General features: G+C 31.6%; 1 protein-coding gene and 1 long non-coding RNA gene across 10 annotated transcripts; one reads left to right on the top strand and one right to left on the bottom strand.

Annotated features, from left to right (window-relative positions):
* Positions 1-783: 783 nt before the first annotated feature.
* LOC148596675 (uncharacterized) lies at positions 784-10,312 on the bottom strand. Of its 5 annotated transcripts, none has more exons than XR_015918950.1 (5): positions 9,802-10,312; positions 8,426-8,514; positions 6,242-6,275; positions 4,891-5,005; positions 784-3,447 (listed from the first exon to the last, which is right to left on the bottom strand). It is a non-coding gene; the product is annotated as an uncharacterized LOC148596675 (long non-coding RNA). The 5 variants fall into 5 exon arrangements; XR_015918949.1 differs by having other exon boundaries at positions 9,655-10,295; XR_015918951.1 differs by lacking the exon at positions 9,802-10,312 and adding an exon at positions 9,288-9,377.
* Positions 9,542-22,593, top strand: LOC148596674 (uncharacterized). 5 transcript variants are annotated; one of them, XM_088563140.1, is made up of 3 exons: positions 9,542-9,663; positions 14,403-16,148; positions 20,598-22,593. In XM_088563140.1, exon 2 carries the CDS (start codon positions 14,407-14,409, stop codon positions 16,087-16,089), a length of 1,683 nt encoding a protein of 560 aa, XP_088419266.1. In that variant the 5' UTR covers positions 9,542-9,663; positions 14,403-14,406; the 3' UTR covers positions 16,090-16,148; positions 20,598-22,593. The 5 variants fall into 5 exon arrangements, 3 of the variants coding, with proteins under 3 accessions (XP_088419266.1, XP_088419267.1, XP_088419268.1); XM_088563141.1 differs by lacking the exon at positions 9,542-9,663 and adding an exon at positions 13,434-13,556; XM_088563142.1 differs by lacking the exon at positions 9,542-9,663 and adding an exon at positions 13,476-13,552.
* The last annotated feature ends 3,340 nt before the right edge of the window (positions 22,594-25,933 follow it).

Here is a 25,933-nt window from a genome sequence, read left to right as displayed (position 1 = left end):
ATGTGGTACATATGAACTCATGTGGATGTTTCTTTTTCATATCAAGTGAGGTTTTTTCTGCTTTTAGGCTTTTTAGTGTATGACCGGCTCCAAAATATGTGTTTTTCGTCAACTCAGTAGGGGTTTAAGTGGGACATTTATTCAAAATATATGTCAAAGAATGGGAAATCATGGTTGTTTTACATTTTTGAGACATTTCCCTCCCATAATCCAGAATTTCATACCAATGCAGTGCAAGGGAGAATTCCAAGTTGAGACAATTGACGAACACTGTAATTTTGCCTAATGACCTTTGCCGCAGGTTAAAAACAGATTCTAAATATTAAATTTTTTACCTTTACCCTGTCCACTGCTTATGAATAGTGTTTATTTGCTGTTATTATGACACTGTGTGTGCAAAAAACTCAAAATGAGACAATAATTAGCTCATTTGCCCAAGTTTACCCAGATGCCACAAGCAATTATGAGTTTTACATTGAAAATCCCATAGAAACCCATTTTTGGACTAAAATGCAAAACAAAATGAGAAAAGAAATGGGTTTTTTTGCCACATTTCATGTTTATTCCATAAATTCTGAGATATAAATCCCCAAAACATATAAAAATGGCATGTTTTACAAAAATGTGATCTCTCTTATTAGATCGACTTATTTTGAAACTCAAGTAAAGGCTGTATCTGTGGAAAGCCTATTCATTTCTAAGTCTAACTGCAAAATTTTATAGAGATTTGTTGAAAAATAAATTATTAATGGCAAATTTTATATCAATGGTATATGTTGCAACTTCAACTTTGTGCAGATTGGGTGAAGAAGTGTCATCTAAATAGCCTCGACAGATGTTCTCTTTTTTTTTCTTTATTTCCATTTTAAACCCATTTTTGGACTAAAATGCAAAACAAAATGAGAAAAGAAATGGGGTTTTTGCCACATTTCATGTTTATTCCATGAATTCTGAGAAATAAACCCCAAAAACATATAATAAAAATGGCATGTTTTACAAAAATGTGACCTCTCGTATAGGTATGAGGACACAATTAATTTTGTAGTGGATTTCAACAGACCAATCTTGACATACAAAAAAAAAATTCCACTACTTCAAACTTCACCAATATGGAAACATGTATTAAAGCAGATTTCTATTAGAGTGCCAGAAAAATTCACCACACGTTTTTATTTTTAGCTACTTTGCTTCAGAGACCCAGTAGACATGAAAAGTGACCACTGCCAAATGTCCTAAATTTTGACCTTTTTTAATAGGACCAAATTACAACTTCCACATAAAATTACAGAATGAAAATGAATGCCTTGTAAATTGGATCCTCGCCCTACATTTATGCAGTTAATACTAAGCAATAAAGTTTATGACAGCAAAGAAAAAAAATCAGGAAGAAACACACTAAAAAAAAGGAACTATATAACGAAAAGTCAAGGGGAATTAATTGTGATCTCGTACCTTCAATTACACCTGCTTATCATTACATATATCACATCTGTCTATGTATAAATGCTTAACTACATATAAACAATATATCCACCAAATTTCAACTTTTAATTTAAAGTTTTATAAACTTTGAAGGGGGTAAAATGGTGTGCAACACAGACTCAGTGTGTCTTAATGTAACTGTATAGTGCACCCTTAAGGAGACTTTTTAAGTGGTGTAGGTCTTGTGGTTTTTGGAAAGCTTTATTCATATGGAATTACAAAAAAACAGATTTATTAAAATTGAACATAGGATATTGATTATAGAGCAAATCTAATACTTGGTCTCCTCCCCCAGATTTAGAATAATTCTGCCTTGTGTTCTACTACATAGATTCATATAATGAAAAAGGCTGTATACATGGCAAAAAGGAAAAAACACATGAAGACAGAGATATTTTTCACACTCTGGGCACTGAAAACAGTATTTATGTAATGTTTTTTTATCTAATCATTGGTATTCATACCCCAAAAATAGCATATGAGAATGAAAGTATAGAAAATCATGGACTTTTTCCAAATTTAAGACTGGGTACTAAAAGGCTCATTTTGACTTTCTTTTCTGCATTGCAATACTTATTTGCACAGAAAAAAGTTCGTTTGGCTATCCATTTTATTTATTATAAGCTTAAGAAGTAACATTTTTTGCTTAAAAGAGGTTAGAATATCACATACATGTATCACAAGAAGATCTTCTATGACATAGCATTTGAAATGATGAAACTTCAGAAAATTTGTAGCCCCGTGCACATGGTCATAAATGTATTTACTTTTGACCACGATGAGATTTTTGATTGGCTCAATGATATATTCACATTTGATTGACACCTCCCATTAGGATATTGTCAGTCACGGTCACCTGGTCTAATTACCTTTAATTGCATTCAGTTGTAAATTGGTCATGGTAAATTAACTATGTGTTGACCATGTGTCAAAATTGTTTAATTAGAGAATATATCTGTCGCTGATAAACTTCCTGTCAATTTTAATACACAAACCAGGCGCCAAGAAAATCACCAACTGGTTATTTTTGTCGCCAGATAAAATAAAAAATCCCAAATTGCGACATTGGCGAAGCCCAGCGCGACACCTGAATCAGTATTATTCATGTTGTGACAAAGATAGTTTGTTTTGTTTGATTGTTAGCATTTGTTTTGTTTTTATAATTTGTTTTTTTTTGTTTTTTTTGGGGGGGGGTCTGTTTGCTTTAATATGAATTCTTTTTGTACACTTAAAAAGTTTTGTCGTCAAATCATGTAAGAGGAGGGTGAACTGTTTTACCCATGTCTATGTTACCATAACAATTTTTCCACCATTGTCAGCTACTAGGTCATCACAGTGGCATGTTGTATGATGGGATCTATATTTAACACATTCTTCCTGTAGGCATGTTGTATGATGGGATCTATTTTGGAAAGTATTCAACAATACCTTACCAAGGACTTTGTTTATTTTCCTCATGTCCTGATTGAAATGGAGGTATCACTTGTGTGCAATCAGTCACACATTTCTTGATTTTTTAAACATATTTTTGTTGATACAGTGAAAAATGACTATGTCCCTTGAAACAGAAAATTGACAAGAACTCAGTCCTTACATGTAGTTGACATTTAAAAGGGAAACTTAAAGCTGCATTAGCTGTCATTTTCGTAAATTTTTGTTTCTGTCGAGATATGCCTAAACTTTGAATTATTTCTTCTAAATTGTACTTTTCCTGTATAATTTTATTTGATGTCCACAAATAAAATGGTTTAAATACATTAAACCCCAACAAACAAAAAATACATGTACAAGGGTCTGAACTAATACAATGTCAAAGGTTCTTAATCAAAGTACTATACTACAGTACATGTATCTGCATTTGTGTTTTAGATCACAGTATTAAGCATAAAACACATGGAGTAGCATTCATATAATAAAAGGACATTATTCTGGTTTCAATTCTTCTGACAACTGTAAACGGATCATCTGAAATAAAAAGTTAGACTAGATATACCCTTGCTTGGGTCCTGATTGCTCAGTGATACATGAATGTTAATGTACATGTACATAGATAGTATTATAAAAATCATTTTAAGTTTAATATATTGACTGATTACATAAAGAAAGTTATTTTTCACCTATTTTTTTGCTACATGTGTATGGTAGTGACATCACAAAATTTTCAAATGCTAACTTATTGTATTTTGAAGTTACAAGGATGTAATGCTCTTTTAGTTTACACAACCTCAAAACCTGTTGTGTGCATCACATAATTGAGGATATTACTGCATGGACAGACATTCCTGAATTACTACCATTTTATATAAATTTGCACTTTTTACATTAAGGGTAATTAAAGAAATATTCAGTATTGTATATCCATCACAATCCAGAATGTACATGAGAAAATGCCAGGATCTTTCTTTAGAATGCATGATATGTATACCACACATATGTATGTTACCACTTCCATAATTAGTTAACCTGTTTTGGTAATGACCAGTATAATTTAAGTAGCTAATTCTGGAAAAAAATATCCAATAAAATTCCAAATTTATATGTAACTTCCTTTATAGAAGTCCTTGACCTTTCAAAACCACATAACCATATTGGATTGGTTACTTTCAATAAACAGATATCCCCGTTTTCTATTTATAGCAACATATAAATTTTTAAAAAAACAGATTTTGAAATTACTAACAAAGAGAGATAACTCAAACTTATTTCAAGGAACTTACTGTGGTTCATTCAAAATCAATGAACTAAAGTCTGTTTCACCAATTCAATTATTTTTGAAAAAATAAGATGTTTGTTTGTTTGTTGGAGTTTAACGTCCAAGCAGCAATTTTTCAGCTATATTCAGACGATGAACATGAAGCGGATGATTAAATGAACATGAAATGAAAAAAAAAGGATGGGACACAAGGATAATAGGGTCGACAAATTTTGATTGCCACTGGAAAAAGGGGGGATGGGTAAGGTCAGGCAATTTAGCCTCCTGTGGCGGAGCGCAAAGGTTCCTACTCCTATCGAATACCACAGCAGGGTTCTTTAACGTGCGAGGAACGTGCATCTTTCCCAACACAGTGCACCACTATGGTTTGCGGTCAGGTTTTCCGTATTATAGCCTGACAACCCCAGCATGTAACACGCCAGGGGTACCCCATTCCACCACCTGGGGCACACATCCCAGTTGCTCAGTGAGCAGAGCGCCTAGCCCCCGGCTAGGTTTCTGAGCAGAAAAAATAAGAAAAAAATACACACTTAAGAAGCATAATTATTTGATTTTAAATAAATAAAATAAAAAAATAATACAAACTAAGTATTAGGTCATACTTAATTTTAATTTTCTTAAAACAAATTTCTGTAGAAGTTAAAAACAGACATATGCATTAAAAAAATTCTTGTTTAAATATATATATTGCTTACATTTCAGTTCAAGAGTGCCTTCCAGAAGATCATTATTAAATTCGTCAACTGTGAGTTCATATTTGTCCAAACTTTTATTTTCTTTTCCTCCAGTTTTAGGATTTCAATATATAATCTGTAACATAGTAATTTAACATGTATTAAGTACTATATTTATAATTGTTGAATGCAAAATTAAAAACATAAAATGCAACTGATATAATGTACCAAAAAAAGCAATTCTAAAATAACTTAAAATGCTAAACAAAAATTAAACGCATAAAATACAACTAAAACAATGCTTTAACCAAATCCATTCTGAAATAATTGAAAAAGCACACAAAAGTTTATAATAATGCTCCCCCCATTAGATTAAAGCAAAACATATAGCTTTGTGTTAATAAATAAGCAAACTTTTAAAAAAAGAATAAAGTCTTTAATTCCACATGTATTTATTGTTAAAAGTTTTTATATCTTCAGTAGTTAAAATATCAAATTTATTATTTTCATAACTAAAAGGAGGCTGAGTTTCTGCATCACTGAAACTTACACCTGCTGAACATGCAAGAAGATCAGGTGGCATTTGGGTTTCAGCATCAGTGAAGGATACTTCCTCCTGTTGGTTATGTAAACAGTTTTGAGGCTGAAATGCACAGTCACTGTCACTGAAACAAATGCCAGGCGATTCTGCTACATGTTTGACAGCATATTCAGAATCAGACCACAGTTGACTGTCATAATCATCAAACAAATTTTATTGTGTTTGTGATTCTAGATTGAAGCTACTGGAATCTGATTCTGAAATTGCCATACTGCCTTCATCTCATGTACAACATGTGACATCAACAGTGGATGGATCATCTGACCACGTGTCACTTAGATCAAACAGGGAATCAGATGAATCCACTGTTTCCGGAGCAACTATAAAACTTGCTTTTGTCCTACAATTGCAACAATTACAATCACATGGGTATGTGCATGGATCAGCAAGTTCCTCTGCAATACTGAAGTCCGGGAGAACATCAATGTTTTCTCTGCAGACAAATCTATATAGTAATGCTATTCTTGCATCATTGCATTGTGGCATTTCCAATAATTGTGTCCTATATTGACATCTTGCCATTTTCTGTAAAATTAACATCTCATCAAATTTTCTATAAATCTATGTAAAATTATATATTTTCTTCAATATTCTAGTTTAAAATCTATAATGTTTGGATAAAATTAAAGCCAAAGACAACAGATGGAATTAATACATGGTTTTAGAGTATGATTGTTTTCATAACTAGTCTAGGACATAAAGAAGAGAGCTCTTTATATATTAGCCCAAGCAACTGCACAATGTTTCTAATAATACTAAATAAGTACATACCAAGTAAGGCCTGTTATACAGGAAATGTATCAATCTACAATAAAGAATGTAATAAAAACATCACCAATGGAAAGGAGAAAAATACTATAATGTATTGTTTTCATATAAAATAAAAAAAATTAAATCATACATGATAGATTTATTGGTTGCATCATGAAATTTATCATTTTAAAACTTGTCAAACAAGATAAATTCAGTTGTACATGTATTTAAGTTGTTTTAGTTGTCAAAATAAGGTTTAACCTTACACAAATTAAAACATAAATTGTTTTCATTTAAATTAATAGAATTTTGACCCAAATGTATAGAAGAAAAGAAATGAATGGATGTTAAAATTTAAAAAAAAAGTTACATTTATAAAGGGGGATTACTCAGTAAAATTCATGTTTTTTTTTGTCAGTTTTTCCTTGTTTTGTTAATTTGTAAAATGTATTAATATGAAGATGATTTTTTAATAAATGCTGAAATATTTAGTATTTCTAAATTTAGTTTATCATATAAGGCATTGTTATGAGTTTCTATCAAGTTAATAAGCTTTAGAGTTATCTCCCCTATCCAAAGGAAATCTGAAATATTTATGGTAAACCCAAAATAGATTATGTAAGACTATATTAGGTTTCTATTTTTGCTATAAATTATACCTTAAAAGTATTTTAATGGAATCTGTGGTAAAATTTTGCTATATTGATTAAACTATCTATGCACAACAACAGAAATATATTCAAAATATAGAATGTAATTGACATACAAAATCATTATTAATTGGTCAATGAAACAAAAGTGTGAGAAGCTGAGCCTGATTGTTTTTGTGCTAGACCAAGGAAGAAACAGCCCACAGGTAGGCAACCCAACCAGACACATTATTTGGATTCTTTAATCTCAATTTTCAGATAACTTCAAAATGTTTAACCTTGCCAAGTGACTATAAAGCAAACATTTTCAAGTAGAATCTCCGTATACTATGTAATGTGAAGTATTTCTGAAAAAAAAGTTTGTTTCACTAAGAAGAATAGCCAGACTTAATATTGATGATAATTTGTATATATACATACTAAGGGTTCTTCATGACCTCTTTTGCATGGCACTGTGCCATGTGTTACTTTCCTTGGGCCATGAATTCAAAACAAGCGTGATGTGTTCATTTGACGTGCGCCATGTATTCAACAATTTGCGTCACACATTACAAATTGACAATGTATTTCCCAATTAAGCTTACTTATTAATTACCTATACCTGTCATAAGTTATTGTGGTTAAATTATAAAAAAAAAACTTTTATAATGGCAACAAGATTTACCATTACTGTTGTTTATAAATTTCTATGTTGAAACTTGTGCTATTAAATACGTCTCGTTCAACCTATCATACTTTCTTTGGCAATTTATTTTCTGTGTTAAAGGATATGCGCCACAATGAAAATGTGTCCAACCTGAGATTGAGCCACGTGTTCATTTTGATCCATGGAGATCCCTGATACTTACTTGAATTGAAAATGAAAATTCATTTTTAAAATTTCACTATGTACTCACAGTAATATTTTATAATTATGTTTATTTCACATCAGTTTGACATCTTTGGAAAAAAATGTATAATTGTTGATAAAAAATACTTTCTATAGTCTACATGTATAATATGCAGTTGATGTGCACAATGAATATCCAATTAAATCAATCATGTAGTATGTTATCATTAAGGTAATATTTGTTTACTATATTTTTTCGAAATATTTTCAAAACTTCAGATATAATTGAAAAACCAGATTGTCATGAAGGTATAACTAGAAGCATGTTTATCTGTAAAAAATGACTCTTATTATAAAATTTTATTAGTAATCTTCTTTATATACAATTTAAATAATTTATTTCTAATAATTTTTGCTAATAAGGGAAGCAATGTAACAAAGGAAAGGCAATCCCAGTTGAAACCCCCTCTATTGAATAAATAACCTACACTCTGTAAAACAGCATTTATTTAACATGCCAATGTATGTTTCAATGAAGATGTATACTTATGCTAGTTGTCAATTGTTATTTAATATATTGATGTGATTTTCCAATTTTCATCTAGAGTTGTCTTCCCTTTCCGGTGCAGACATCAATTCCGGTAGTATTTCTGAAGTAGCTAATTTAAGAATTAAGTAATCTAATTAATTTTGCAGACTGGACGATAACAGTCTGCAACTCACCACTGATTATCTTTGTTGGTTCAATTATACTCTCAAAACCTCAATGGTTACAAGTAAAAATCACCATTTCTGTATACTGCAAGCCATACCTTAAAAAGAATGAATGTATGAAATTAAATTGTTGAGGTTTCACTATATAATAAAGTACTGGGAAACTGCAATTCAGTATTTGATTGTCATGGATAATTGTCGAGAAATTTACACGACTTAAATTACAAATCATCAATTTAATATTTCTGAAGCAGAAATGCATTTGTCGATAATAATCAATTATTAGAATTTGAATTAGATTTTGTGAAAAACTTCAAGAACTAGACGAAGTTGGGGCGTGCTATAAATTAACCCAGCCAGTGGAAACAGGAGTTCGGAAATCTCGGATATTTACATGACTTTTGAACTAAAATCAGACTTCCGAACGGTATTTTGTGAAAAACCATGCTGTCACATTTGGGGGGGGGGGGTCGTCTGAATTTGAGTTTCATGTATTCACATATGGACATATATTCCACCAAAAAGTAAGTGAAACATTAAGGTGACTACAAATGAACCTGAAAATCGTAGTTTGAGATAATTCCAAACCTTCTACAAAAAACACCAAACTATTTAAAATTTTCTCCTTTGTGTTTTTTTTATCAGCAGCTTGCTTATGAACTTCGGCATATTTGTCGCTAAATTAATGTTTTATTTGAGTATATTTTTTTCATTTCGAACATGACAGTTTTTTTCAATTGTTTGCTATATTTTCTTGTTTTTTATATTTTTATAAATCAAAAAATTGATTAGCAAAACGAACGAACTTTTGAATTTGATTTTGTGAAAAACTTCATGAACTTGACGAAGATCGGGCGTGCTATAAAGTAACCTGTGTACAGTAACCGTGCGTGTTTTTTTTTTTTTTAATTTGTTGACACCTCCGCCAAAATCATGGTAATATTGTCGTTATATATTTCTCAAAAAACAGAGAAATAATTGATGATAAAAGTCGACATGTTTGTTTACAAAACAACATTCTGACTTAATATCGACAACACGAGTTTAAGCCAATCATTCTGACTTATTTTGAAGAAAAAAAAACAAACAACTAGGAATCGGGTGTACCCTATGAGCTTCCATAACATCTGCGAAGTTATACCAGGAAGTGAAAAGATAACATTCCATACTTTACCAACAGGGCGTTTTCCTCGCTAACGTTCAAAGAAGTTAACTTCGTGCTAATTGGGAATACTGACCAGTAAAGAGTAAGATTTACTTTTCCATTCAGCTTTTACTTCAGTTCATTGTACCATCTTCTTATATTGTCCGTACTTTATTAACAGAATGAGGTTTGCCACATACAATGTACACACGTTAAATCCATATACAACAAGTATTAATACCTTTATATTCAAGTACCAATCCACATAGAATTCTGACACTGCCGATGGTAGAGGTGATTCATGGTGTAGAATCAAAGTACTCATGTACTGAATCAATTTCTATAGATGGTTCTTGCGCCCCAAATATTCGTCGTATTGCAAATAAATATTAAAAATACCAGTTTTATATATTGTAAATTTCGTTATGCTGTACACGTGTTTCAAGGAGTAACCTCTCATCAGCAGCATTAAAATCAAATATGTAGGAAGATCATAATCAAAATATTAGTTGTATACAAGAAGTACTCATAACCAAATCTATCGAAAGACGAAGCCAAATCGTATGCAATGTAAGGAATGAATCCTCGGTGTTTTACGTATTTTTAAATTTGGAATACTGCATGATTTCATAAGGAAAGTACGGGAATCGAATTCAAACGTATCTTAACATAAGCTTATTGTTATAAATGGTTGAAATTAAACTCATCGTTTTATTTTTCTTAAATTCTCCATTCTGATTATGAAGGAAATTTAAAAACACACACACACACCAGAATGCATTATAATGCATCATAGTAGCGTGCCAGTTTGCGTAATATTCAGGTTCGATATCGGTTTACATGGAACACTCCGATATAGTCCATAATTGAACTACAAACTACAAGTTGACCATTCCCAGTTTTTAAATTTTCAGGTCGAAATTCAGCTAATCGACCTCTAAGTCGGAACTGTCTGTTAAATAATTCAAACTTAAGGTGGTATACATAGGGTAAAGGCCACAAATCTTACAAATCATTATAACATTTGTATACAGCATTTGACATTAATCTCATGTAAGCATCAAATAACTTGCACTGATTTCATTATGTTTCAAAAGAAAGCTGTATATGCTTTGGTGAAATCTAATATATTGCAAACATGTCACTGATTTCAAGAGGCGTCCTTTACCCCAGCTCTACCTCCTTAAGCCACAAATCATTAAAGTGAATCATATCCTAAGAAACGTGTTACACTCAATTATCTACATTTCGCAGTTGATAAGATTCATAGCTCAAGTGCTACAAATTATTTCATAGACACCTATGTGGCATGTGAAAACGCTTAGTTTCTGGGCACCTAGTCCAGAGACACGTACATTAACATAAACGATGAAGTATTATAATACTATAACAGGGGCTTTCTCCCACTCCCAAATATAGAGTCCTAATAGTTAATAACAAGAAAACGGGGTCCCAGATTTTGGGGTAACTCGCATCAACTCATCCCCCCACCGAATAAAATCAAACATAATTATTACTTATTACTGCCCTGCAAACAACCTAATAAATAAACACAGGCATCACCACCAAATACTTCTTAATATATAGAGTCGGGCTGCATATTTGATAGTGGGAGCAAGCCCCTGTGATATAATTCCATCAATCATGGCAGAAATAGCCAAATAGAATGATTAATATTGCAAAAAGCAATAACACCAGACCAAAAATTACACAATTCCCAAGAAATGCATTATCGAAATTCGAAAGTTTCATTTTTATTTGCCAGTTCGGAGATTCCGATGTCATGAGGCGATAATCGTAATAAAAATATATTTATGATACAGTGGATGATACGTCAGGATGTGTTTGGGGGTTATGCTACCTTTTTGTAACAAAAATGGTCAAAACATGAGCGGCAAGTAAAAGCATGACGCCCCTTTCTTTATAATGTTTCTTGACTGGAACCACTGCCCCTCTTATTCCTCAAGGCCTGCATAAGACAGTTTTCCCAATTACTACTTGGCATTCCTTTTATTATTCCTTTTCTATGATTGAAAACTATTTGCAATCTCGCTGGGTTTTCATTTCTAGTTAAACATCAAATGGTTTATTATGCGTATAAATGAATAGGTAACTTGAATATATTCGTATTTAGTTCCCTTTTTACCTTTGAATGTGGGTAATGTTAATTTATGTTCATTATTCTTATGTACGTATAACTGAGCCACTTCACAACGTATATTAATTTCAAATAGTTTTTTTTCCTTCCTACCCAATACACAATTAATTGTTTTAACGGAGCGTCAGTGACCTATATACATGTATGTAGCATGTAAGACCAGAACTATGAATGGCTAAAATATTCTGACGGAAGTAGACGATTGCACAAGTGCTCCGTCCATCATTGGCATAGCATAAAATCCTATTAATTATAATGATTATTGTGACATGTTTCAATTTCTATATTAAAAGAATGGATCTAGTTTGATTAGTTCTGTTATATTTCATTTTTCGATTTCGTTTTTCGTGTCGTATGATGTTATATTGAGTTCGTTTCGGACTTTACAGGTACCTCTGATACTCTGTATCATGATTTAACCAGGAAGCTTTAATACAAACTGCAACAATTAGCTATCTTATCGTGACTCAATGTCACATTGTTTGGCAAACTATATCAGAATGTTTCATATAGAAACTTGTAGTTTAAGTTTTCTAGAACTGAAAATTTGAAGTTGATGTTCGGCCTCATTAATTAACAACAAGAGGTGTCAAGTACGGACAAGAGAGGTCAAGAAGACGAGAAAAGCGACAATTTTTTTTTCCATTTAAAGGCAAAAAAAAGTGACATAGAAAAAAGATTAAATAATTATTGAAAAAATGAGTGAAGTATTTTTATGAAAATTTAGAAAAAATGGAAGTCAATTGATACAAATTTAAAATTAAAAAGAAAACATCTTTTCTCAATTTGAACAATGAACAGTTTGAACAAATTAAAAACTAAAATTCATACAGAAACTATATCTATCTATCTATCTATCTATCTATCTATCTATATATATATATATATTAGATTTGATTTGATGTGTTTTCAAATTGATAAAAATATGGAAACATGTTTTATGTGAAATAATAAAAAAGAAATTATTTAGAAACAATATTCAGTGGTATGATTGAAAGAAAAGGTGATTGTTGTCTTTAATGGAAGAAAAATATAGCAACATGCATTGTTATAGAAGAAGTAGTTCAAAATATATTATAAAATAGGTTATTATCTAGAGAGATATGAAAACTTTAAAAAATAATACCAAGATAAGCAATATGTCTTATTCTATAACATTGGAAGTATATATACATAACATTGGTGTTTTTCAGTTGTTGTTTTTGTTTTGTTTTTCGTTTTTGTTTTGTTTTGTTTTTTGTTTTGTTTTTGTTTCTCAGGCCACTGGTACCAGGCGCATAGTTGTAACTAGTATGGCCGGTAACTCGACATTGTGTTAAATTTCTGACAACCTTGTTTTTTAAATATTTTCTTGTTTACATGTTAGCATTTAAATTTACACAAATAATTCGCTGTCATTGTTATCTTCATTATGTCTTTCTATATTCAATGAATCTTGATAACATATTTGGAGTCAGTGTTCTTGTTACTTTATTGATTTATCTCTTTCTTTTTTTTTTAAATTATTTTTCTTTAATGAAAAAAGCTTCCGGATGCTATTATTATTTTGAAAATATTTCAAACAACCTTTTATCTTCACACTTTTACCTGAAAAATATTCTTTTCCTGGTTTTTAAAAACACATAAATAAACAATTGTACGTCCCTTTTTAACTAAAAACATAAATTTCTTTGGGCTATTCGATTAGTTGTTTCTTGTCGCTTTTTGACACTTCTTGTCGCCAATTAGTGAGACCCGCAGACATACGTCATCATTGAAACAGAAACTCCGCGTCTACCTCAGTACCTGATAAGTCCAGGACCACCGCCAATTTAAATCCCTGACTGTGCTGCGTGTATGTAAGTCATACAAACATTTGTCCCTCAATAACTCTGTTGATAGATATGGTGGGTGTGCCAGGTCACCAGCATGACCAGGTGCACCGGCAGGTTATTTAATTAAGCGTCCTCTGCATTTCTGGAAACACCCGCCGAATTTCTCATGAATTTCATGTTCATTTTATCATCCATTTCATGTTTATCGTCTGAATATAGCTGAAATATTGCTGTTCGGACGTTATACCGCAACAAACGAATTTCTCAGAAAAAGTCAAGTCCGGGGAAGTTGGAAGAGGAAAAATTTATATAAACTCATTCTGAAGTCGATAAAAAAAATGGTAACAAGCTGAATCCACCATTATCAAAACAAAACAAATATCCCCAGTGCCAAATCACAAAATAATAGTTCAAGCTACGTTTCACAGCTCAGCTGTATGTAATTGATTTTAACCTGAGCCCCATGTAATCACAACTTTGGATTAGTTTTTGTAAAGAAGAACAGGGGCTTGATATACATGTATGTAACCAATGTCAGATCTGGAGGCTTAGTTTTTTGATCACCAGTATGGAGTTGAACTAGATATGATAATGTAACCCCCGCCCTACACTACGCTCCGTGAGGGTTAACACACTGTACGTAAGGTCTAAACTGATTCAAAAGTTGATAAAAAGACAGATTTGGTAACAAGATTAATCCCTTTACGGATTTAAAGCTGGAGATATATTTTTTTTGCTTTGACCGCCACCAGTCGAAACAAAAAAATATCCCCGGTGCCAAATCCCAAAAGGGATTATACTAAGCTATATATGTAACTGATTTTAAGAAGTAAGAATGTAAATTTAAATCTCTATTTATTTATGTTGCAGAAAAATGGCATCCAAAAGCTGCAGCATCTGCCTGTTACTAGAAAAGACCAGCACTCCTGAAGTATGGTGTCCACAATGTGAGGATTCCCTCTGTTCAACATGTAGTGAGCAACACAGAGTACAAAAAGCAACAAGGGACCACAGCACCATACCTTATGAGGATTACCTTAAATTACCATCTTTTATCCACAAAATTCAACTTGACTGTGAAGAACACAAGCAAAAATATCAAATTTACTGTAGGTCTCACGATTGCGTTGTCTGTTATAAATGTTTATTGCAATATCATAAAAAATGTGAGGACGCTCTACCTATAGATGATGTGATCCGCAATGTAAAATCTTCAGCCATTTTTGAAGATGTTTGGATATCATTAAAAACGACTCATCAAACTTTTTTGACCGCAATCATTGAAAGAGAAGAAAATGTGAAAATACTGAAAACAAAGAAGGAAGAATTATCAACAAATGTAAAAAAGAGAACACAAAGTCTTATTGATCAAATAAAGAAACTAGAAAACAAAACACTATCAGAGTTAGAGTCAGTTGTAAATGAAAATGTAAATGAAATCAAAGCCACCACAAAAATCCTGGAATCAAATAAAAGAAAACTTGGTGAATTATTGGAACAGGAGGAACTCGTTAAGAACCACGCATCAAATTTTCAAACATTCATCGCAACAAAACAAATGGAGAAAAAAGTTCAAGAATCAGAAGAAATCTTACATAAATTATCTGAAAAAGGAGCCATGGATAATACAGACATAGAAATGAATGAAAACATCACAGCAGACGACACAATTTTTGGAATAAAAACTCTGTGTGACATTAAAGTATCAAAAGAAAAAAATAGAACCTCCATAGACATAAACAAACCAAACAAAGGTCAGGCAGAGGTGAAGACAAGATTCCCCAGACAACTGACACTTAAACAACAGTTTACAGTAGATCAAGGTCCGTGGTGTCCTGGTTGTTGTACGCTGCCTAATGGACTCCTGGTGTTGACTGATTGGGACAATGGTGTAGTAAACATACTACACAGTAATGGTCAACACAAATCATCAGTCAGATTTAATGGAGGAGAAGGAGCAGTATACGATGTTACAGTCATCAATGAGAACCATGTTGCTGTTTCTAATCCTCTCCATAAAACAATCTCCATCATAGATGTAGACAGGAGTAAAATCATTAAAACACTTCAGATAAAGAGTAAAGTCAGTGGAATTACACATAGTGATGGACATTTATACTTCTGTGTACCTCAGGTAGGAATCCGAAAAATTAATATAGATACAGAAAAAATAGACAAACTCCATGATGACCAGACTGTTAGTATTAATTCATATATAGACACAGATGGCAACAGAATATGTTATACCTGTCCTCGGAACAACAACGACACAGTTACTGTCCTGGATTCTGATCTCAGAGTTATCTTTACATTCAAAGATCACAATACAATGTCATGGCCTCTTGGAATATCAATGGATGAACACCAGAATGTTTTTGTGTGTAATAATCAGAAACATAATTTATTACTAATTTCAAGGGATGGAGATAAACATGAAGTTGTAGTCAGTGGAGGTGATGGGTTGTATGACCCTTGGTGTGTACATTATGATAAAGTGACCCATCTCCTCACTGTTGTTGATAATAAGAATGTGGTCAGGATATTTACTGTATATTGACTTTTGATGGAGAACCAAAACTGAGATAAACAAATAATTGAGATTAATTCGATTTCAAGGTAAGAAAACATGTTTTATTTTTTACATGTAGGCTTTGTTTATTTAAATAAATTTTAATAATATCAGACATTTCTACCTTTTTTCTTAATTGTCAGACATAAATAAACAAACATTTGTTCATATGATAATTAACTCGATTAAAAGAAAAGAAACATCTTTTATTTTTTGGGGCTCCATTTTCAGAAATCTTAACAATATCTGACAGAATTTTATATTTTTATTCTGGTATAAGATTACAAAAATATGATCATTATTGACTTATTAAAAAATCTTTCAAATAGTACAGAAATGTCATATTGAGTACAGTGTTAAATGAATGATTTTAAAAAAAATTATTTTACATTTTTTTATCAGTCAGTTTTGGTCTTCATCAAGATTGTCAAATACATGTAAATTTATCTATACTCCAAGTCACCTCAGATTGTTTGCGTTTTTTTTGCGTTTATTTTTGTAATTACTCGACGGTTCCTTTCAAAAACTTGCCATTGTATTCATGTCGTTCCCTTACAATTATTTTTCGTTCTTACCTCCGAGATTGAAAAAATTCAAAATTTATTTTTCCTACGAGAATTTTGCATTGAATGTATTGTTTATCCGCCATCTTGTTTCTATGGATATTTTGAAATGTTCCTATTATCTCACAATTAATGATCTATTCGTACCCAGTATTTAGGTCTTTATAATTGTATAAGAAGGTGTTCAGGATATTTACTGTATATTGACTTTTGATGGAGAATCAAAACTGAGATAAACAAATAATTGAGATTAATTCGATTTCAAGGTAAGAAAACATGTTTTATTTTTTACATGTAGGCTTTGTTTATCTAAATAAATTTTAATAATATCAGACATTTCAACATTTTTCTTAATTGTCAGACATAAATAAACATACATTTGTTCATGTGATAATTAACTTGATGAAAAGAAAAAACAGGATTTACATTGTAATTTTTGGACTTAATTTTCATAAATGTTATCAGGGGCGGATGGAGAAAAAGTGGAGGGTGAGGAACAATGCCAGTTTGTAATTTTATGACTAACAAGACTATAACATGTACAAAATATACATGTGGTTTGAATGGTGCATTTAGATTGATTTGGTTTTTTTTCTTGATGGACTAGGACAATATATTAGTTAAACAAATTCAGATTTAAAGGTAAATAATATATTTTTAATTTATAATGATTTAATTTATCAGCAATCATTATGACAATATCAGAAATTTTTCCTTTTTTTTTGTAAGAATTTTTTGTTTCTCACAAATATGTTTTAATTTACTGACTTAATTAATTATCTTTACTAACTTTTGACTTTTTTATTTAACTTAATTAAAAATCTTTAAACAGACCCATCGAAACGTGTCGTACCTGTCCGGTAAAATTGTCCCGGGTCCGGTAAATACACGTTGCTTGTCGGCCCGGGTGTCCGATGTTTTTTTCTTACGTTAAAGAAGATTTTCTCAAAACTGAAGTGTTTTTTGTGAATAATAAAACTAGAACGTTTTAATAATTACGTGAATTAGTCTACAGTCTAGCGAGATAGTCAATCAATTTGATTGTAAACAATAATATGTAACTTCCGGTTCATTCGCTACACGTCATTTTGTCCTTTAATATATCGTCCCTTCCGTTGTCTCGCTACTCGTTTACATGTGAAACATGCGGTCATTATATTGTCAAAATAATAATGAAAAAAATAAAATGAAACACAAAATACTGTTGATGTTATAATGACTAATGATGCAGATGTTGAAATACTTGATGAGGAAAAGAATGATATTGATAATGTACAAGTTGAAGTTAACTCAACACTTAACATTGTGGAGAGCCTTTGTGACAAAGACATTGATGATGATTATGAAGACAGTGAATGTTTTGACTATCAAGATGAAATGTTGAATTTTGAAATGATTATGTTTTATGCAAGAGATTGAGAATAGATTTTATAATTTAATAACAATACTTTATTTCAAATTTAAAAAATCAACAATATATAATACAAAGAACTCAAAACAAAGTACACGTTTCGTTTATGAAGACTCATCAGATACACTCTAGCCAAAATGAATAATGGTGACAAATTAACAAATTCAAGAGCCCATACCCAGTAGTTTTAAAATCAGCTTGATAATAAAATGTACTTGGAGATTCCCACCCCCCATCAAAAATGTTAGCGTGTCGATAAATTGTTCAGAGTTTTTTCGGTCAGACAAATTGTCGTTCGGTCAGACAAGTCATCACCTTGTGTCTGACCGAATGTCAGATGTGCTTAAAAAAATTTCGATGGGTCAAATTAAAAAAAATAAAACAAAAGTAGTTAATTTAGTAAAATGAATGATTTTTTGAAATTATTTTATATTTCTTTATTAATACATGTAAGTGTTGGTCTTATCAAGTTTTTCAAACACATGTACATGTACATGTACATATACAAATGTATCTAGATGTGTCATTAGTGAAAATCTCTTTACTTCATTGTTTTTGTACATGTATATTATTGTATTTATCATTTTCATGTTTCTAACTTGGATTTAGTCATACTCAAATGATGTAAAAAAATTTTACATGTATTTGTTATTTTGTCATGAATAGCATATATACAAGTACATGTACAGTATATTCTTTTTAAAGACTTTTTAAAACAATGAACCTTTTAGAAATTGTAAACAAATATTACTTATTTTAGTTATGAATATTATGAGTACATGTACACACATGTATCCTTCATCATTATCAAAACAATACTTTCAAAATTTTAAAATGAAACTGTAAAAGAAGTAGCTATGTAAAAACATGTACCATATTTTAATTTTATTTTTATTCATGATTTGAATTGTTTTACAAGACATTTCACCTTCAACTTTTACAACATGTGATATCCTTGTAAATATACATGCAAGTCAAATGTTTTTTGTTTTTAAATTTCTAAATACATTTCTTTATGTACATACATGTATATATAAATCCTTCTGAAGTTACATGTATATTCATTTTTAGCTCACCTGGCCAAAGGCCATGTGAACTGTGAGCTATTGCCATCACTTGGCGTCCGTTGTGGTCGTTAACAATTATTCAAAACTCTTCTTCTCTGAAACTACTTGACTAATTAGAACCAAACTTGGTATGCATGTTCCTCTGGGTATCATGCATAGAACAGATGTGGGAATTTTTGATTCGTCAAAAAACATGGCCGCCGTTACTAAAAATAGAACGTAGGGGTCAGACTTTAGTTTTTCACATATATCTTCTAAACCGTTAAGTTTAGCTGAATTATTACATGGTTAAAAGTGTTCAGCATGATGAGATCTATCTCTGGTCAAGTTTTTTTTTAAACCGTTAAGCTATGTTGGAGTTATTGCCCTTTTTTAACGATTTTGCTATTTTTAATGTTATTTCTTTCAAAAGTCTTCTCTGACACTACATGTACTTGACCAAATAAAACCAAACTTGGTACATGTATGACTGTACCTTGGGGTATACTGCATAGAACTGATGTGGGGATTTTTTATTTGTCTAAAAACATGGCCGCTGTTACTAAAAATAGAGAATAGGGGTCAAACAGTAGTTTTTCACATATATCTCCAGAACAGTTTGGTTTATCCAAATTCTTTCAATAGCTGAAATGATTCATATTATTAGGACTACAAAAGTCTTCAGACTTCTTGTAAGAGTTGCTGTCCTTGAAAGGGGAAAAATGACTTTTTTAAATAGTTTTCAGTCAATATTAAAACTATGATAGATTAAAGGAAACTTTCAATTGTTGAAAAGATCTTGTAATAGTTCTACCAAAGACTTCTTGAGTCAAAATTGTTGGACAATTTCTTTTTTAATTTATTGCCTTTGAAAGGCAAAATTCAACTAGGTAAGCGATTCAGGCTCTTGGGAGCCTCTTGTTCTTCTTGAAATTTGAAATATTTTTGACTTAAACAAACTGGAAATTATTTTCCCTAATTGTTAAATACACAGAGATTTCTTCAATACTTACTACGTGTACAGAACATCATCTAAATGTAAATTTTTTCGATTTATAAATGTACTTGTCATGAGTACAATGAGCATTGATTTATTTACAATATGTGTTAATCTCTTTTTTTATTTTTATTTTTTTTTGTAAATATGTATGTGTATCAGGCTATTATTTGCTCATTGGATATTATGAATGAAGATAACACAAATTTTCTATTACCCCATGAACCCCCTGGATACCCCGCTGTAAATGTGTTTTCATCAATTATTTATAGTTCAATTCTACCAAAGTCTGACAATTTAATAGGAAATCTCAAGTGCCTTGTTAAAAAGGCCAGTTAGGATTTTCCCTAGATGAATAAACCCAGTTTGTATTTTAGGACTAGCCATATGGAATTACATGTACATGTACATGCATATTGAACAGTAGAATGATTTGGAATTTATCTTATCTTACACTAAGACACTATTCATATATCTAGATGGCCAAGGCATGCTGAAAGTTGGTTTTAAACACTTTCCGATAATGGACGAATCCAACATAGTTTATCATGATCGATGTGGATATTAATGACAAACCTTATAATATTAATGTCCATCAAAGATGTGACACATTCCAATAGAGCCTTCATCTTCAGGACGCAGTCAACATGGACTATTTAAAGATTGCACATAGTTCAAGAGACTTTGCCGATTCACGGAGTCTTCAATTATGTGCTCAGCCAATATGGATTTTCGCATGAAAGGCTAGACTATTTGGATTCTTTTTTATTTTAAATGGAATTATTTTCTCTAGTGAGAACTTTGTTTATGTAGAACTAAGCTATCAAAGGTTTTTCAAGTATTATACATGTACATGTACATTGTGTCTTGATTATTGTTTGAACTTACACTTAAGCATGTTGAAGAGTGAAATTAATAACACTTATAAAATACATGTACATGTAGTGTTCATTTGTAATTATTCATTCAGTTTTGGAGAATTCCAAATTTAAACATTATACGTAATTGGCTAAATTTGAAAAAAATTATTATGAGGTAAAAAAAAAATTCAGTATGTTGGAAAATTATTTTATTTAACAATAGGGTTTGACAGAGTCTGGAAACAAGACTGAATTGTTTGGCCTGAATTAAGTATAGCATAAAATGTTTGTTTTCTCATTTTAGTTTTTAACGTGAAAGAATTTTTTTTATTTCAAAGTTAAAAATGTGGAAATCACATACATGTACTCTTAAGGAACTTTAAGTAATTATAGAATGCTTAGTTTTGTAAAAAGGAATAACAAAACTGAAAATACTAGTGAGTTCTAATTCACTAGCTATTATGATTTTCATGAATGTAAATTTTTAATTTGGAGTTTTCAGGAGCAGAAATGAACCTTCATGTACATGTATAATGTTAACAAATTGCCAAAAAATAGCCTTTTAATTATATATACACTGTATATATATTATATATTTTATTTAGCTGTTTTCATTATATGGAAGTATCATACATGTACATGTATTTGTATTGTTTTGTTTTTCTTGAGGGGGAAAAAGGAATATGTCATACATGTATGTCAAATTGAACTACCCGCTCTGTGTTATTTTGTTTTATATCCTTTGGTATATACGGTTCGTCTCTATAAAAAGATAATAGGGTCGACAAATTTTGATTGCCACTGGAAAAAGGGGGGATGGGTAAGGTTGGGCAATTTAGCCTCCTGTGGCGGAGCGCAAAGGTTTCTACTCCTATCGAATACCACAGTGCACTTGAAAAGCATACAATTTTGGTAAGGTGAGTTTTAATCTCACCGGAATGCACTCAAAATGAAATTTCAAGGGCAGCTAATTCTGTCAAAAATTTCATTTTTCTAACATTCTCTTAAAAAAATTATTCGGAACAAATCTATTGATGTAGAGATCAAAGTAAAGTCTTTTCAAATAAAGAAAGTATCCTTGAGTAAAAATATTTTGTCAGATTTGTGGGATTTGGACATGCATTTTTTCTGATTTAAAACTTACACTTAATTATTTAGTTTAAATAGAGATCCAGTCAAATAATTATAATTCTTAAATACATTGTATTACATTGTAGTTCTAAGGGAGACAAGGTAGACTTTGTTACAATATTTTAACAACATTTACCACTTAATTTTTTTGTAATTTTATTAATGCTATAGAAGTTTAAAGTTCTAAAGTTACTATTGCAATATTTTAATAATACATGTTTGTCAATTTTGATCATGTGTCAATTAAATATGCTTTCAATTCCAAATTATTATGAAACATTATCAAGCCATTGCAGTCCTCCTTAATTACATGTAGTATGATTTTATTCAACTTTAGAAGAGAAGAGTTATTGCTCCTGAAATTTTCAAGTATCAAGAATTCTACTTATAATCCAAGCAAATCTGATATTTTTTGTGTAAATTGTCTTGTAATATTATACAGACTGCTGATTTAAAAAAAAAATAAAAACATATTTTACGAAAATCTTTTTGTTTGCCCTTAGGGTCTAGTTGTAATGTCCTTGCCTGTCTTTGGCCATTCTGTGAAGATGTTCCCATGAGGGTTAATTTTCAACACAATGGTATGACGCCACATTATTTCTGCTTGGTTTTCACTTTAGTGTCAGTGGACAGAGCTGTTTAAGTGTGGTCTTGTTGATGTTTTGTCAAGAGGTATCCAATTCATCACGACCATCTGATAAGTTTCATGTCGTCGTGATTGTATCTACTGAAGAGGTCATGTCTTCCTGATTGTATCTACTAAAGAGATCACGTCCTCCTGATTGTATCTACTAAAGAGGTCATGTCTTCCTGATTGTATTTACTAAAGAGGTCACACTACTATCAACACAAATTTTAATTTCTCCACTCTTCACAATGGAGATATATTGAGTGGAGTCACCATTTCAAAAATTGTCTGTAATTAACTTCTCCAGTCTATGCAAAGGTATATTTAATGGTTCCAGCAGCTTAATTACATTTCAGTAACAGACCAAAAAAAATATTAAAAACTATTGAAATTGAGCAATTTTTTCCTGGTTTGTACATTGGTGGAGTCACATTGGAAGGCATGATTGACTCTATTGTGAAGATTGGAGAAATTAAAAGTTTTGTTGACAGTAGTGTCATGTCTTCCTGGTTGTATCTTCCAGAGTTCGTCTTCCTGATTGTATCTACATGTACTAAAGAAGTCATGCCTTCCTAATTGTATCTACTAAAGAGGTCCATGTTGGAGACCTTATTAAAAAGGGTTCCTTTCAATTTCACTAGTATAACAACATTTTGTACTTTGGTGGAGTCACATTGGAAGGCATGAGTGACTCCACTATGAAGAGTGGTGAAATTAAAATTTTCGTTGACAGTAGTGTCATGTCTTACTGGTTGTATCTTCCAGAGTCTTTTGGAGACAATCAGTTCAAGACCATTATCTGAATATAATAGCATCAAAATCTATGATTTTTCAACACTGTATACTTCTATTCCCCATACTCAGTTAAAATCCCGATTTAAAAACATTATACATCGTTGTTTTTCCAAAAAGATGGTACAACTAGATACAAATATATAGTTCTTGGTAAAGATTCCTCTTACTTTGTAAGAAATAATTCCAAATCATCTTCCAAATATACAGAGGAAGATGTTTACAAAATGCTGGAAGTTTTAATCGACAACATATTTGTCCAGTGTGGTGGACGTGTTTTTCAACAAACGGTCGGCATTCCAATGGGAACAAATTGTGCTCCTTTACTTGCTGACCTATTTCTTCACTCTTATGAGGCTGACTTTATAGCTGATTTGATCAGAAAGAAAGAATATCGTTTGACTAGATCCTTCAATCTCAGTTTCCGCTATATAGATGACGTATTATCTTTAAACAATCCTAATTTCGGGGATTTGATACATCGCATCTCCCCAAAAGAACTTGAGATAAAGGATACTACAGACAATGTGAAGTCAGCCTCATATCTTGACCTACACTTAGAAATCGATGGTAAAGGAAAATTATTAACCAAACTTTACGACAAACGTGATGACTTTTCATTCAGAATTGTCAACTTTCCTTTCATCTGTGGCAACATCCCTTCGGCTCCTGCGTATGGAGTGTTCATATCACAACTAATACGTTATGCCAGAGCTTGCCGAAACTACGTAGACTTTTTGTATCGCGCTAGAAAGAACTCTAACAAATAGGCTTCTGGAACAGGGTTATGTTGCTACAAGATTGAAGTCATCACTACAGAAGTTTTATGGTCGTCATCATGAACTCGTGGATCGTTATGATGTATCCATCAGCACCATGAGAACCAATTTATTCAACGGGTCATAGTTTACCTTTCCTCGTTTGTCTTCCCCGGATTTGACTTTTTATGAGCAACACGGCGGGTGTTTCTAGAAAAGCAGAAGACACTTACCCTATCGGTGCACCTGGTCCATGCTCTCGGTTTTTAGTGGAGTCCGAGTTGCTCATTTACTTTTGTTACTTTGTATGTATGATTTTAGTTACTTTATGTTCTTTGTTGTGTATGTCTATATCCATATCTGGTCTTTGTCCCTGGATTACATTCTTTTGATTACCGCTATAACCTTGGTTCCCTTGATTACTCTTACACTGGAAAAGTTTGAAACAATTGATTAACTGCTATCAATCAATCAGTCAATCAATCAATATGAACTCTCTCTTCATTGACACCATAAATAAAGAATACACAAATGCAAAAGGATACAAATAACAGTGTTGAACAAACAAACAAAAGACATATTAAGATTCAAACAGGATACAGATTGACTATTAAGAATAATGGTATTGATCATGCTGTCGTCAGTTGCGTCATTGTTGTCTGTGGTGGAAAAATGGTATCACGCTGTCGTCAGTTCGGCATTGTCGTCTGCCGTCGAATAATGGTAATCATGCTATCATCAGTTTTGTCATCGTCGTCTACGGTGGAATAATAGTATCATGCTGTCGCTAGTTTCGTCATTGTTGTCTGCGGTGGAATAAAGGTATCATGCTGGTGTCAGTTTCGTCATTGTTGACTGCGGTGGAATAATGGTACCGTTCTGTCGTCTGTAGATATTTCATGTTTGAACAGTAACTTGAGTATACATGTAATTGTATCGATCTTCATAAAATTAAACCATTAAAGAAAGTATGAGATTGATTTTAGGGGTTTTAACTTAAATGATTACAAATATTTTCCTGTTTTGCAGATAATAGCTTGAGTAAAGATGAATGGATCTTCACTAATGTACCTTGAGGTGACATACACACCTTCAAAAGAAAGGCGTGGATTGATTGTTAGGGTGTACTTTTTGAGGAATAAAGGGCAAAACAGGGATTTTGGTCAAGTTCTTTTCCTGTCTAATTGCTATTAAAATTGAGAACTGTATCAAGCTTGAAAAGCGTGTAAAAGTTTGGTCCAACTGTTCATGATATGTCCTCTGCATTCTAACCAAGCATTGCCCTGCGAAGGATTTCTTTTGCTTAATATGAAAGTAAGACAGACCATTTTCTTTTTGAACGGGGCTCGGGTTTTGTGTTGAGATAAAAGACTTAATTTTTGCCCAGGCACGAAAATTATTTATTTTTTTCAGCAGCAGCCATGGTTAAAAAGTATTTGAATATCTACATTGTTAAGGGATGGCGGAAATATTAAACAATATTAATATATTTTTTTTCAATCAATGACTGAGTAAAATATTTTTATCTTATTTTTTTATTTTTTTCATGAAAAACCAAGCCTCCCCTCAGTACAAAAATGGTCTGTGCCTAACAATTGGTACAAGGAACAGAATAAAGGGAAACCTATTAGACTAAGAAAGACAAA

Source organism: Perna viridis, chromosome 15, assembly GCF_037379345.1.
Source record: "Perna viridis isolate PV_CMFRI_1.1 ecotype Kerala chromosome 15, ASM3737934v1, whole genome shotgun sequence".
In the NCBI taxonomy this organism is placed as follows: Eukaryota; Metazoa; Mollusca; class Bivalvia; order Mytilida; family Mytilidae; genus Perna; species Perna viridis.
Note: the sequence above shows the minus strand (reverse complement) of the source record. Positions and strands in the feature narration are given on the sequence as shown.